The sequence below is a fragment of the Malus domestica genome, chromosome 15, assembly GCF_042453785.1.
Source record: "Malus domestica chromosome 15, GDT2T_hap1".
Taxonomy (NCBI): Eukaryota; Viridiplantae; Streptophyta; class Magnoliopsida; order Rosales; family Rosaceae; genus Malus; species Malus domestica.
The window spans coordinates 6,690,272-6,704,872 of NC_091675.1; the positions used below are offsets into that span (position 1 = coordinate 6,690,272).

The following is a 14,601-nucleotide window of genomic DNA, read 5'->3' on the forward strand; positions in this document are numbered from 1 at the left end:
CAGTAGCAGACTTAGATGACTTGTCATTCTCCCTAATACACCCCCTCAAGCGAGAAGGGGGATCAGAAATGAGGCCAATGGGAAGCTTGGAACACAGATAATTAAATCTGGTTTTAGACAGAGACTTGGTGTGAAGATCAGCTAATTGGTCTTCACTGCAGATGAACTTGACTTTGAGAAGTTGAGCCAAAACCAATTCTCTAATATAGTGATAATCGATCTCAACATGCTTTGTTCGAGCATGAAAGACAGGATTAGATGCTAAAGATATTGCTGATATGTTGTCACACCAAAGAGTAGGGAATGTAGAGAGAGGATAATGCAGATCTTTGAGAATCTTGCAAACCCAAGTTATCTCAGCAGCTGTGTGAGCTAAGGAGCGATATTCAGCCTCTGTAGAGGACCTTGCAACAGTACTTTGCTTCTTGGCACTCCAGCTGATAAGATTGGAACCCAAAAATACACAATAACCAGTGGTTGATCTCCTGTCAATTGTGCAACCAGCCCAGTCGGCATCCGAGTAGGCAGAAAGATGGACAGGGCCTTTAGTGAACCACACACCATGTGAGATAGAGCCTTTGAGAAATCTGAGAACCCTTTTTGCTGCCTGGAGATGTTGTTCCCTGGGAGCATGCATGAATTGGCAGATTTGGTTCACAGCAAAAGCAAGGTCGGGTCTAGTCCAAGTAAGATATTGTAAACCACCAACAATGGAGCGATATTCAGTAGGATTGGACAAAATAGGGCCACTGTGATCTAATTTCTTAGAGCCAAGGGGAGTGCAACAAGGTTTTGCACCCTCCATATTTGTTTTCTTGAGAAGATCCAATAAGTACTTTGTTTGATGGAGAAATATACCCTGGGAAGATCGATGTACTTCTAATCCCAAGAAATAATGAAGAGGACCAAGGTCTTTTACTGGAAATTGAGCCCCAAGTTGCTGAATGAAGTGTTGACAGAGGTGAGGATAGGGTCCGGTGACAAGAATGTCATCAACATAGACAAGGACAATGACTAACTGAGGACCATTGAGAACAAATAAAGAAGCATCTGAGGATGATTGGGTGAATCCAAGAGAGTGAAGAGCTTGGAACAGTTTATCAAACCAAGCTCGAGGAGCTTGTTTGAGACCATACAACGATTTCCTCAACTTACACACAGATGTAGGGTGTAAGGGATCAACAAAACTAGGGGGTTGTTGCATGTAGACATCCTCATTTAAGTCTCCATGAAGAAAGGCATTACTAATGTCCAATTGATTGAGAAACCAATTATATTGCACAACAAGGGTAAGAAGGATCCGAATTGTAACCGGTTTGGCAACTGGACTGAAGGTTTCTTGAAAGTCAATACCTTCTTGTTGATGAAAACCCTTGGCCACAAGCCGGGCTTTATATCTGTCAACAGTGCCATCGGGCTTCTTCTTAATCCGGAAAACCCACTTGCAGCCCACTAAGTTTTGAGAATAGTGAGAAGGAACAAGAGACCAAGTACCAGTGGTTAGCAAGGTATTAAATTCATCTTGCATAGCTTGCCTCCAATGAGCATGCTTAGAAGCTTGCAAGTATGTTGTAGGAACATAATCCATATCAACTGGAAGTGGGTGCTTAGTTGCTGCACAGGCTCTCGACGTGAGTATACCAGCCTTGGATCTAGTAATCATTGGATGAGAATTAACAGGGGCAGGAGGATGACTCTGTTGATTTTGGGAGAAAGATGAATGTGCTGAAGGAGGAACAAAACTGGAAGAAGAGCCAACTGAGACAGGTGCAGGGGAAGATGAAGATGAAGAAATAGGAACAGGCACAGAAGCACATAATGGTGATGTAGATGGCTGACTGAAAACAGGAGGAATGTGTTTGCTAAAATGAAGATCCAGAGAGGATGAAATTGTTGGTGAGGAAGATGGAGGACTTGGAACAGGAAAAAAGTGTTGATTGTGGGACAACTGAAATGGATAAGTACTTTCATCGAATACAACATGACGAGAGATGTAGATGCGATTGGTGATAGGATCAAGGCACCTATAGCCTTTGTGTTGAAGACTATACCCCAAGAAAACACACTTTTTGCTCTTGGGATCCAATTTGCTATGAAAGTAAGGTTTGAGCTAAGGAAAGCATTGGCAACCAAATACTTTGAGCTTAGAGTAGTCTGGATGGTTGTGAAATAGCAACTGCCAAGGGGACTGTGAAATGCCAGAAACAGGAAGGCGATTAATAAGATAGATAGCAGTGGAGAATGCTTCTACCCAGAAAATATGGGGGACATGAGATGCAAGAAGCAAAGTGCGAGTTGTTTCAACAAGGTGCCTGTGCTTTCTTTCTGCACAACCATTTTGCTCAGGGGTGTGGGGACAACTGAACTGATGAAGAATGCCATGTTTGCTGAAATATGATGCAAAAGAGTGACTAGTAAATTCACCCCCTGAATCTGAACGCAGAACCTTTATTTTATTTCCAAGTGAATTTTCTACATATGATTTGAAGACAACAAATGTAGAAAATACATCTGACTTAGATTTCAAAGGAAAGAACCAACTATATTTACTATAGTCATCAACAATGAGCAAATAATATTGAAAACCACTACTTGATGTGATTGAGGCAGGTCCCCACAGATCACAGTGCAGTAGTTGAAGGCTGTGAGTTGTTGATGAAGTAGCAGCTTTAAATGGAAGCTTATGATTCTTGGCAAGAGCACAATCCGAACAGAAAAAGTCCACAGTAGACTTGCCTTGTAAAGCAAGATTATTGGATGAAAGGAGCCTTCTGAAAATGGAGGAGGAAGGGTGACCCAAACGCTTGTGCCAAATTGTAACTGGAGCTTTAATACTAAGTAAAGCTGTAGGTGAAAGAGGATGAAGATTGCTGGAACTTTGAAGAGGATAGAAGCCATCTCTAACCGGTCCCCGTAAAAGCATCTTCCCCGAAATACGATCCTTGACATAGGATCCATAAGGGTCAAGTGTCAATGAACAATTATTATCATTAACAAACTGATAAGCAGATAAGAGATTATGGGTTATGTGGGGAACATGTAAAACATTTCGCAATTGAAAAGAGTTATGAAAGGTGTGCAGAGTAGATGAACCAACATTGAGGATGGATAAACCTTTACCATCTCCAATATACACTTTATCCTCGCCAGTGTAGGGAGTAGGAGAGGTGAGGTTAGCAACATCATTAGTGATATGAGAGGTTGCCCCTGAATCAATTAACCAAGGCTGAGATGGTTTAGCAGAATGTTGTGCACACATGGCAGCAAGCTTAGCTGGAGGAATACGACCACAGATGTCAGGATTCATACGATCAAAGCAGTCAATAGCCTCATGACTGGTAGAACCACAGATTTGACAAAGCACTTTGAAGTGAGAAGAGACTTGATTGCTGCGAAAGCCTTGATAACCTCGATTGCCACGGTTATTAGGAAAATTACCACGATTACCTCGATGACCTCGATTGGAAAAGAACTGTCCTTTAGTGTTCCTGCCACGATTAGAGTTGAACCGAGATGCAGAGTGAAGAGGGAGATTCTGAGCAGCAAAAGCAGATGGAGTAGGAAGGAGAGGAGGCTGAGACTGCACCGAGAAAGCCTGAAAAGATTCAGGGACAGGAGATGAACTGACAGTTTTGCGTCTGGCCATAGACAATTCCTTTGTGAAAAGGAGGCCATGAAGTTCATCAAGAGAGGTAGAGGACAATCGGAGCATGATACAGTCGATGAAAGACTCAAATTCATCAGGCAAGCCATATAGTGTGGCGGCGATAAGATCTCGATCAGAGACAGAAGCACCAGCAGCTTGCAGAGAATCTGAAATGTCCTTGAGTTCTTGAAGATAGTCAGAGATAGAACGCGATCCTTTCTGAACAGATTGAAGGCGCGATCGCAACTGATGGATATGAGCCTCTGAAATTCCACCAAAGCGCTGTTCAAGCTTTACCCAAAGTTCTCGAGAGGATGAAACCCCAACCGTGAACGGGATGATTTCCTCAGAAAGTGTGGAATTCAACCAGATCAAAAGATTTTGATCTTTCTCATACCAGTCCTCAAAAGCAGGATTGATGCTACGATCAGGCAGAAATGGCGATGGACAGACGTCAGTACCATCGATTACTCCATGAAGCTTGTATCGCCGGAAAATCAGGCCAAACAGGGCGCGCCATGGTAGGTAATTGGATCTTTTGAGCTTGATCGGCACCATGCTGCCGATGTTATGAATTGTGAGAGAAGTGTAGGAAGTCAGAGGACTCGGATTTCCAGAGGAATTAGGGTTTCCAGAGAAATTAGGGTTTGGGCTCGAGGGGGAGATGACCGGAGAAGATGAACCAGTCGATTGAGCCACCATTACTGACAGAAATCAAGAAATACTACAAGATCGGAAGGGAAGAAGTGACGATCAGAGAAGAAAAATCGATCAAGAGTCGATCGATGCAGCAAGCGAAGAGAAGATCAGAGAAGAAAAATCGATCAAGAGTCGATCGATGCAGCAAGCGAAGAGAAAGATCGAAGCTGTGAAGCGGAATGGCGTGATACCATATAGAAACAGAAAACTTCAACAGTAAGTTTTCTTGATTGTATTTACTTGACTCAGAACTTTACACATTGTGTAGGAATATATATAGCCTTTGACTATTTACATAGATACCCCTAACTACTTTATAACTATCTTAACTAATCACAACTAATACAATCAGTTAATTTACAGTAACAGAATTATTAACAGTAGCAGACTTAGATGACTTGTCATTCTCCCTAATAATACCTTTATTTAAAACAAAAATTTAGAGATATTCTACACCAATAATTGCATGGGAAAAGCATACTTTTAGAAGTGGGGTAGGTTATGTGAAATTCAAATATCTGTTTAAAATTATGGAAAACTAATGAAAATGACTTGAAAACTTTGAATTTTAACGATAATGACAAAATAAAGGGTAAAGTGAATAGTATCAGGATTGATTTTTTAGTGTAAAAATGTGGTTTTTCATTAAAGTTAATAGTACCTGAATATTTTCGTTAAAATTTCCTTAAAATAATTTAGAAGTTGGACTTGAGTTGATTTTTTTCGATTAAGTTATAAATTTGTAACCTAATCGAGTTTATTTGATATTTGAGTTATTTTTACTGAACAGATATTCAAATTTAAGTTTAAAAAAATCATTCTAATTATGAGGTGACCTCGAAATTATTACATTAATGTAGGAGAATTTCAAAATTGATGAGTAGGAACTCAATAATTAATCTATTAATGACACACCCCGATCCTATAATCAAGGCGTGCTGGCCATCACGTGAGCGTGACGTAACCAAAAGTGCGATGCAGAAGCAAAAGATATGAGAAATACGAAGGAATAAAAACCAACTACTAGCAATAATATCCAACTAGCATGCTAGAGTGAGCTTAAGAGTAAAACACACAAATTCAGAGCATAAATACTAGGTGCAATCAAGTAGGACCATAACTAAGTTACAACACCCGCAGGTGAGTCCTACATTTATGTAGTCTGTCAGTACGCCGTGGGAATCCTCGTGGGCCACCAACGCTACTATCTAGAACCTGGAGGGGCGCAAAACAAAATTAAGTGGGTCAGTAAAACCAAAGTTTTCCAAAACATTTCATTTAAAACATTTCTAACCCCTCACTGTAAAACCTGTATACTTTCCCATAAAATAACATAATAGCATAATATTTGTTCATATCTCTCAAAACATCAATCTTTATCAAAATCCAGCAAGTATGCCATGTTATAAATGTCAATGACAGAATATGGATGCATCAATATAACAGGTGACATAATGAAACAACCGGAGACCCCGCAGTTGGTCATGTACGGTTCATTCTATAGCTCAATATCCAACCCAGCCGGAGTCACCACGGTGACCTGTACGACACTACTCTGCACATAAATCAAAGCTACCTAAAGTAGTCTGTACGACAAGAAAGGTGTAAGAATACGCTATAGTGCTTCTCTCATCAATCATCTGCGTGCATAATCTAAAGTCACCTACTAGTCGGAACCACCTCTAGTGATCTGTACGACTAGCATGTCGGAACCCTCTCATGGTTTGTACGACATGCACCTACTTGGATCCAAGGTGAGCATGCGGTGCGGTGAATACTATAAGCACCAACACTAGAGGTGCAAGTTATGAGCTATCAACACAATTCACATCATCAATGATTTACATAAATAACATAAAACTCACTTGATACTCACATGTGCGTCCACAGCACCAATTCACATATATATATGCATCAATTATCAATTCATATATCTCATAATATGCATGCATGACATTTTAAAACGTACTTTCATTTAAACTCAATTTCTGGGAAAAATATCAATAGTATATAGGTATAAACAGAAATACTGCCCACTCACTGATAAGTCGAAGGGTCGTAACCCCCGTGACATCCCTGGATGCGCTCGTCCTCGGGATAGGTATCACCTATATGCGAAACAACTAAAACAACGTTATTTAAAGCACATAACCGACAATTCGTAATAACTTCTCATACGATGCTCAATTTGGGTATATGAATATACCACAGTGACCTACTCGACGTCACGGACGTTGACATATTTTTAAAATAATTTTTGGGCTTGTCACGCGCCCTCATGCGCCGGGACAGGCACGGGTCCACGCGCCCCCTGCGCGCATCATCCCCTACCTCCAGTCGCGGGGAAAACTTGCCGGCGCCGGAAACTAGGCAGACCTGTAATCGGTCTTTTCTCTTTCGATTCTCAACCATTTTCCATGAAATTTTCACCAAAACTTCACAAATTACGAGAGGAAGAAGGCTATACCTTTAAAAACCTCCAAAACCTTTGAAATCACGTCAGGAAATTTCACCAAAACCGGCCACCTTCGAACCTTGTGATCCCGACGTCCAAAACTTTCAAACGAACGTCCCCGAGCTTCGTGAGAACCTCATAAAGCTCACTATGAGCTTGAATTGTCCTAAAAACGAACCAATACAAAGTTCATGAACAGTGCCAAACTCGGTGCTTGTGATTTCGACGTGAAATCGAAGATTTCTTACCTGAAATGGGTGTGGTTGAGTTCGTAGAGTCCTCATGAGCACGATGGTACCTTCAAAACCTAAATTGATTGTGAATTCGTCATTATCAAAATTCGAACTTAAAATCGTTCACTTACAAGAGAACAAAATACCATTAAATTTTTGTTATTAAATCGTAGTACTAAGCAACAAATTCCACCCTGAAAAATAATTTTATATGCACCTAGGACTTGCCCCTCCGCCCCCCCCCCCTCCTTTCGTTTTAACTAGTAGTTTTCAGTTCCATGATCAACCCGAATTTTTACATAGGAGTAATATTAACCAATGTTCTTATTATAGAAAATGTATCGAAATAATAAAGGGAATTGTCATTGTCACTCAAAAAATTTCAATTTTAACTGCTTACAAATGTTTTTTGTTTGTTCTAAATATAGAAAGTTTAAATGCAAAATTAAAATTTTGGAGTACAAATAACATTTTTTTAATAATATTGACCCATTAATTTAACGACATAGTGATAATCCATTATTTAATTAAAAATGGACATGAGTTTCATACATAGTACCAACCTTTTTCACCAAATAATGTTTATTCAAAGGATAAGGCTAGGTTAATCAAGATTTAAATAATAATTCAATCATCAACAACCATATCATATTATTTTAATAGATGATATTCCGCATTCCGCTAATAAGGTTTTCCTATGGAATTCCGCATTTTGAAAACACTAATTTTATACCATGGCTCGACAAAGCTCAACAGTTCAATTCGTCCGCGCATGCAGGTCCTCGCAATCCCGAAGATAAATGGCGTTATTCGTTCATCGACTACAATTGGAATGAGCACAGGCTGTCGGAGAAGGTAGAACTGGCAAGAGACCATGCTATGAAGGTGCTTAAATCTGCAGTAATCTTTATACATTAAACACTGAAAAATATATTAACATTCCATATAATAATACATCACAGCAGTTTTGGCTTGTTAACAGTAAAATAAAAACTCTGACTGGCTTTTACGACAGCACCGAAATAAATTTTATCATAACTAAATCGCCTTCCTTGAACGGTTGATCCTTCGTGGTCGAGAAAAGGATCTGGACAGAGCTCCGTGTACAGGACATAAATGTGGCAGTTGGGTAATGATACATTTCTGGCACTTGAAACTTCAACAGAATTGAAATGTCAGCTGGTGCCGGCTTAGTAAGGAATAGGTGCTCGGACAGAAGGCGGGCCGGATTTCATGTCCTCGATAATAAGATTCAGGAGAATCTGAGTCAACGAGCCTTCTTTACCTGTGTAATCAGCTCCAAAAGTTTCATTAGGCAACATTTGCAAAATGGTAGTTAAAAGAAAGAAACACATCAAAAGAAAGGACAGGGCGGACATTTGGTTGGTCATTCATTCGGTTAATTTATGTTCAAAGTTACACAGGATGGAGATAAGTTCTTACCATCCCCAATGATTTGCTCGTCCCACTGCACCACAGGGCGGACGAGAATTCCACTGCCAATAAGCATCATCTCATCTGCCTTCTTCCCTTCCTCAACAGTCACATTGTCTACTCTTACTCCCTGAAGCTTGCCATCCCCCACCAGCCCTTCTGCAAGAGCCAAAACTCTCCTTGCTGTGCACCCACTTAGGATTTTGTCAAACTGAGGCATCACAAGTTCCTTCTCTTTTGTAACAAAAGCCACATTCATGTTAGGCCCTTCAGCGATGAAACCATCTCCGTCCAGCCAAATGGCTGCGAATGCACCCTTTTCTTCAGCCTCCATCTTCGAAAGCACATTTGGAAGATAATTCACACTCTTCATGGTTGCAAATTGGGGGGGTTTTATTGGGATCGAAGAAGTTACTACTTTAATTCCCTTCGAACTAAAGGGTGATTGATCTTGGATCACAATAGCATAAAGCGATGGCTGATGGCAGCCAGATGGGGATAACTGAAAATCACCCGGTCCTGCTGAGAGCCAGTATCTCAGCGATCCTGTTTTGCACTTGGAAACACTCGCAGTTTGTAAAAGTATCCTTCTTATGGTTTCCCGATCAAATGGCAGGTCAATTTTCGCCATGGATGCTGACCTTAAAATACGGTCAAGGTGCTGGTCCAACTCGTAGAGATATCTTCAATGCAGAGAAGAGAGAACAATAAACAAACTTGAACTTACTGACTAATAGTCTAATTCATATCTACAGCACTGAAAATCTGTGTGTGTGTGTGTTAAGATCATACAAATTTTCAAAATCCATGTTCGATGTTCAACAAAAGTTATCCAGACATCATAAGGCCAAACTCACTAACCCATCCTTTATAGCAGCAGTGTCGAAAACACCATGCCCTCTGTGGACCATGTGGTCATCAATGGGAATCACCATAGCAGCTGGATCCGTTGTAATTCCTCCGAAAACGCTAGAGTACATGGCGAGAAATTGTTGCTTACCATTCTGATTTTCACGGTGTGCTTTTAGCCTTTCAATTGCCTTTCTACATAGAAAAGTTCAAATATCATAAAATAGAAGAAAGAAAAAAAGTCTAGGACGTCGATATTTAGTAATTAGTACTAATCCCTGAAGTCTGAACTAATCTTTTCCAGAATCAAACAAGTCTCAAACTTTACCACACTTCATCGCAGAAAATATTAACTCAAGACACCAATTAATCTTTTTTCACTTATTTCGCTGTACTTTTCTAACTTTTACTGCAAGCAAAGAACTTTAAGAACAGTACTAAAGCGTATAGTACTATACGGACCAGGGAAATGATTTCCTCACAGTCTTGTTCTTTTTATGCACATCCTATTTAATTATGTCCGTTGATTTTTCTTTCGTTTATTGAATCCAAGAACCATAAACGAATACGGGTGTGCAAAAGAGAGAAAGGGAGAGCCGAAATCACTTCCCAATTATATATAACACAATTCAAAGGCGAGAAGATGACCTCTGTGGAAGTCAGCTGTGGAACCTCAGGGACTTGGATCCCAGAATCTGGCACAACCAATATTGTCGTTGTTAGAGTTCTAATCATGAACTTATAAGTGAGTACTTGAGATTTAAAAAAAATATTCGACATGTTTATAAAAGCGATTATGAACAGAAGTGCTTCTACAAACTTACCGGACACAACTTTGGTTCGGTTCGAACTTCTGATGGGCCTCATCTCTCCGGCTCCGAACGACCCATGTTGAAAATTAAGCAACCCATGTCCGGAAAATAGATGATTTCGTGAAACTACGATCAAACCCCTTGAATGGCGAACTGGGTTTATGGGAAAATGCTGGGTTTGCGAGATGGGTTTCGGGAGAGACGGGAGGGAAGCCATGGAAGCGATCGGAGTGAGCTCTGCGAAAACGAAGACGTCAATCGGTGACTGAGGTTAAGAGTTGCCTGGGTTCGATAATACTGGATCGTAGGTGGGTCCCGCCCTTACATTTACATAATCCTCGTGTATTACCACCACGGCTTAAGGTGGCGCGTGGAGTGCACACTACGGGGTTTTAAGGATAGGTTTTGAGTTTGGAAAAGATCATGTGTATAACATGGAAAAAAAAATACTATTACATTTCGTTTGAATCATATTTCAGATCGTTTGGTGTTTCCTACCCACTCATGACAGGTAGGATGTCTCGTTTGATATAGAGCTAAATTCAATTTTTTTGCATGCGATTAATCATTTTAATGTCATGATTGATTACATTTCATTCAAATTAGTTGAAATGATGTGATAATTATGACTTTATTTCTTCTCTGTAACAATTTGTTGACAATCACAAAATGACAACAATTCTTTTTGAGTTTTTAATGTGCCATTTCAAAGTATTGTATTAAAAAATCAAAAGATGTCAAGGAAAAGTGAAGGCTTCTTGTTTCTTCTAATGGATTTATGCCAATTTTTTAATGGATTGATGTCATTGAGCAAATTAGCTTTTGCCTTTTTGTTTGATAGAATCTAACTTTTATTTTTATTTTCTTAAAAAATAACATATATATATAAATAGGATAATAAATTGGCTTTAAATTCGTTATTTATGAATTTTGTCTTAAATATTTATTATTTATACATAAGCAAATATAATTAACTATAATATTAAGTGACAAAAATTAAATTTTATTTTTGAAGTGTGGGTAGTGGACTCACCATTTGCAATAGGATGTTTCATGTACCTAATTAGACAAATCATTATAATATTTTTATAATTAGGCCAATCACAGCCTACGGCCACGGCCTACCAAGTCATCAAATTTTCAGCTAACCAAAGCGGTTGTGAATTGTACGCGCCACCACACAGCAACACCGGCCAAATCCCGATTCCTTAAAAATGGTGCTGACTTGCTGATCGTATCTGAAAGCAACAACACCGACTTCTCTCTTACGTTTCACACTTGCAAATTAGGGTTTTTGAAAATTCAATTTTTCAACCCACGAACTTGGATCAAGAGCCCCAAACTTTGGGGCAGTTGAAGAACCTAGGGTTTGCTCGATCAAAATTCAATCAATCATCACTGCAAAGAAGCAGAACCTAGTTCGTTTCTGTATCCGATTGAGCTAGGGTTTCTTGACCTTGGTTCAAAAATGGAGATAATCGGCGACGCGCTTCGCCAGGCGTTCATGCCGAAGCACGAGTACGAGAGCCTCCGGGCGGAAGACAGAGCGTGGGGGAAACTTCAGAAACCGCTGCTAATGGCGTCCATGGCGTTGGTCTGCCTCGTAGTTGTTGTGTGCACGGTTATCAGCTTGAACATTGTGTTTCCGGCCGACCCGGCTAAGCGGCCGTTCTGCGGCGACCGGAGGCTTAATTCGTTGCCGATGAATGTGAGAGGCGGCGATTCCGATCCGTTTCCGGGAGCGTTTTATCTTACGGATCAGGAAATTGCTGATTACTATTGGATGGTTGTGTTCATTCCCACCTTGATCATTTTCTTGGCTACTTTCATGTATCTCGTTGCGGGTAAGGAAGCTTTTAAGCTCTACTTTGATTATGTTTTACAATTTGAAGTTGTTTGGATGCAATAAATCTAAGAGGTAGGAAATTAAATTTTTGATTTTGTGTTTGTTGTAGAAAGGTGGAGACTTGGTTCATTACGAGTGCGTTAGGATCGAAATATCTAGTAAAAAATGATTGTGATTAGTGATAACAAAAGGGAAGACTTGGGGAATGTATAGGCTACATATTGGATGGTTGTGAAATCTTGGTCTATTTGGTTAGCAAAATCATCAGAAGTACCATAAGGAAATGGCATTTATAATCTGGGGTTTGCTGTCTCGGATAAGCCATTGTCTAAGTACTCTGAATTGTAAGTCATGGTGTTCACTTGGTGCAATAGATTTATGCTTACAATACTTCAAGTTGATAGTTTTGTAGCTGGTGAATGAGTACTAGAAGCCATGTACTAACCCGGAGCACAAAAGTGAATCTCTTTATTACAAATTTACATGGGTAGTTTTTTTATTTTTTTATTTTGGGTATTCTGTAGTAGAAGTAGAACTTCTGTTAAAGCCAATCAGAAGAATATGCATCAAAGCTGAAAGCCCACCCTTAAAGGGTCGATATTTGAAAACTTGGTAATAAATATGGGGCTTTATATGGTTCTGCAGTGGTTGATTCACACCTAGTGACCAGCTTCATGTCTAGGGCATAATCTGCTTGCGAAGTGTAGAAATGAGTATTAATTGGTTGTGCATGGAGCATGGTATACAATTTTGTTGTAGAAGGGACATTGTGTTGTTGGATATTGCCTTATTATTCTACAAGGAATTTTTTTGAGAAAATATTCTACAGGGATTAGATCTAACAATTTTCAGGGCAATAATTTGATTTGGATATGCTAAATGGTTTTCAACTTCTCATAGTTTCAATCTGGGTGCAGGAATCACCGTTGCTTATTCTGCTCCAACAAGACATGGATGCTTAAAAGTTGTTGAAAATAACTACTGTGCTTCAAAAAGAGGTATGCTCCCTTTGTCTTTCTCTCTCTCAAACTCCTGGCACACTTGTTTTCTTTTTCCTTTATTGATATTTAGCCGTTGTAACTCGTTTTCGCCCTTTCACACTGAGATTTTGCTTCACTTGTTCATGGTTTAGTTCTTGGAATATTTCAAATGAACTACTGTATCCTATATATTTCAGTCACCACTATCTATTGCTTATCACATGTGACTGGACTTGTCATAGATCATCTGGTTGCTGCTTACTATCTCATCTTGCTTGGCTGTTTTGAGTTTTTACCCTGGCGCTAGTTATATGGCTACTAGTTACTCCTAAATAGCAAATTTGGTATAGAAGTTTAGTGTGCCAGAATTTGTTCACACTTTTTTTAGTTGCAAGTGAGTCAGGGTAAAGGCTTTCTTTTGTTGGTTAAAGATGGATCTAAGAGATTGCTTGCATCATGAAAAATTTTCGCTCTTCTTATTGGGGCCTTGCCAGAACGGGCATACAGAAGTTCGGTTATCAGTATCTTTTCCCGTGTGGCACTGATGGTTCATCCGTTTTATCATGCCAGTTATCTTTAACAATACAAATTGTAGCATTTCTTTTATATCCTGGCATCTTTGGCCAGAAGCTTGGCGTTGCAGGACAACCTCTAATAATTGATGTTTGATCTCTTTTATAATCTGCAGGTGGAGTTCGATGTCTATCGATTCTGAATGCTGTCTTTGCTATCATATTTGGTCTACTTGCATTGTTTCTTGGCTCTAGCCTCCTAACACAAGGAAGCTCCTGCTCTTTGCCCTTGTTCTGGTGCTATGAGTTTGGATCTTGGGGGATGGTTGTTCTTTATGGAGGAACTGCCTTCTTTCTAAGAAGGAGAGCAGCTGCAATCCTCGATGAGGGTGAGTTTGGCAGTCGAAACCTAGGTCTTGAAATGTTGGAGAACCCCGTAGAAGTGACACCAGAGGTGGAAAGGCGGGTTAACGAAGGGTTTAAAGCATGGATGGGGTCTTCACTCCTATCATCTGATGAAGAAGATGAACCTGACAGTTATTAGGAACTTTCCCACATATCTCGAACTCTAACATGCGAATGGTTTGGCATTTACGTGAAGCCTTTCAGAACTAAACAAGTTCCAGCGGACTTTTTGACAACTTCAGAAGAGGATAGAATAGTTTGAAATTCAACTTTGGCTCTTCAAAGATGCCAGATTTGAAATGGTTCTAGTAATGATGTAACACAAAGTGAATGCTAATTACCCGACTTTAGGATCATGTCGATTTTGTAACCTTTGTTGCGCGTGCCCTCTTTGGTAGCCTGTGAATATCTCTCTCTCTCTCTCTCTCTCTCTCTCCCAGTAACCAGATGTTCTGCCACGATTTACATATCAAAGATCTAATACTATTTTACTTAGTGAACAATGCTGAGAAACTCAAGGCATGTTTGCATGCTACAATATTGCAAGTAATGGGTTATGTTTCCTTGATAAATCATACCTTTGGGGGTATTGTTTATCATTCTCTTGTTTCAAGTAAACATGTTCTCAGCTTGTTATCAATTCATCTTTTGAACTTTGTGTTTTTCAATGTGATGCGCCCATATCATGTACCAAGTGATGCGTTTAAGTTTAGGTTAGGTCACACAATGG

General features: G+C 39.7%; 2 protein-coding genes across 3 annotated transcripts; one reads left to right on the plus strand and one right to left on the minus strand.

Annotated features, from left to right (window-relative positions):
- Nucleotides 1-7,913: 7,913 nt before the first annotated feature.
- Nucleotides 7,914-10,628, minus strand: LOC114821670 (D-amino-acid transaminase, chloroplastic). 2 transcript variants are annotated; one of them, XM_070813785.1, is made up of 6 exons: nucleotides 10,484-10,594; nucleotides 10,141-10,414; nucleotides 9,965-10,011; nucleotides 9,329-9,507; nucleotides 8,477-9,150; nucleotides 7,914-8,318 (listed from the first exon to the last, which is right to left on the minus strand). In XM_070813785.1, exons 2-6 carry the CDS (start codon nucleotides 10,343-10,345, stop codon nucleotides 8,224-8,226), a joined length of 1,200 nt encoding a protein of 399 aa, XP_070669886.1. In that variant the 5' UTR covers nucleotides 10,346-10,414; nucleotides 10,484-10,594; the 3' UTR covers nucleotides 7,914-8,223. The 2 variants fall into 2 exon arrangements, with proteins under 2 accessions (XP_070669886.1, XP_028950535.2); XM_029094702.2 differs by having other exon boundaries at nucleotides 10,141-10,628.
- A 570-nt stretch (nucleotides 10,629-11,198) lies between these two features.
- LOC114821345 (uncharacterized) lies at nucleotides 11,199-14,241 on the plus strand. Its single transcript, XM_029093411.2, has 3 exons — nucleotides 11,199-11,972; nucleotides 12,892-12,972; nucleotides 13,643-14,241. The coding sequence occupies exons 1-3, from the start codon at nucleotides 11,597-11,599 to the stop codon at nucleotides 14,008-14,010; spliced, it is 825 nt and encodes a 274-aa protein (XP_028949244.1). The 5' UTR covers nucleotides 11,199-11,596; the 3' UTR covers nucleotides 14,011-14,241.
- Nucleotides 14,242-14,601: the final 360 nt, after the last annotated feature.

Coding starts and splice junctions, on each gene's coding strand:
- LOC114821345 (XM_029093411.2), top strand. CDS start 11,597: ATGGAGATAATCGGCGACGCGCTTCGCCAGGCGTTCATGCCGAAGCAC. Junction 11,973..12,891: donor TTTCATGTATCTCGTTGCGG/GTAAGGAAGCTT, acceptor ATCTGGGTGCAG/GAATCACCGTTGCTTATTCT. Junction 12,973..13,642: donor CTACTGTGCTTCAAAAAGAG/GTATGCTCCCTT, acceptor TATAATCTGCAG/GTGGAGTTCGATGTCTATCG.
- LOC114821670 (XM_029094702.2), bottom strand. CDS start 10,345: ATGGCTTCCCTCCCGTCTCTCCCGAAACCCATCTCGCAAACCCAGCAT. Junction 9,508..9,964: donor CACAGCTGACTTCCACAGAG/GTCATCTTCTCG, acceptor CTATGTAGAAAG/GCAATTGAAAGGCTAAAAGC. Junction 8,319..8,476: donor CGAGCAAATCATTGGGGATG/GTAAGAACTTAT, acceptor CTGATTACACAG/GTAAAGAAGGCTCGTTGACT.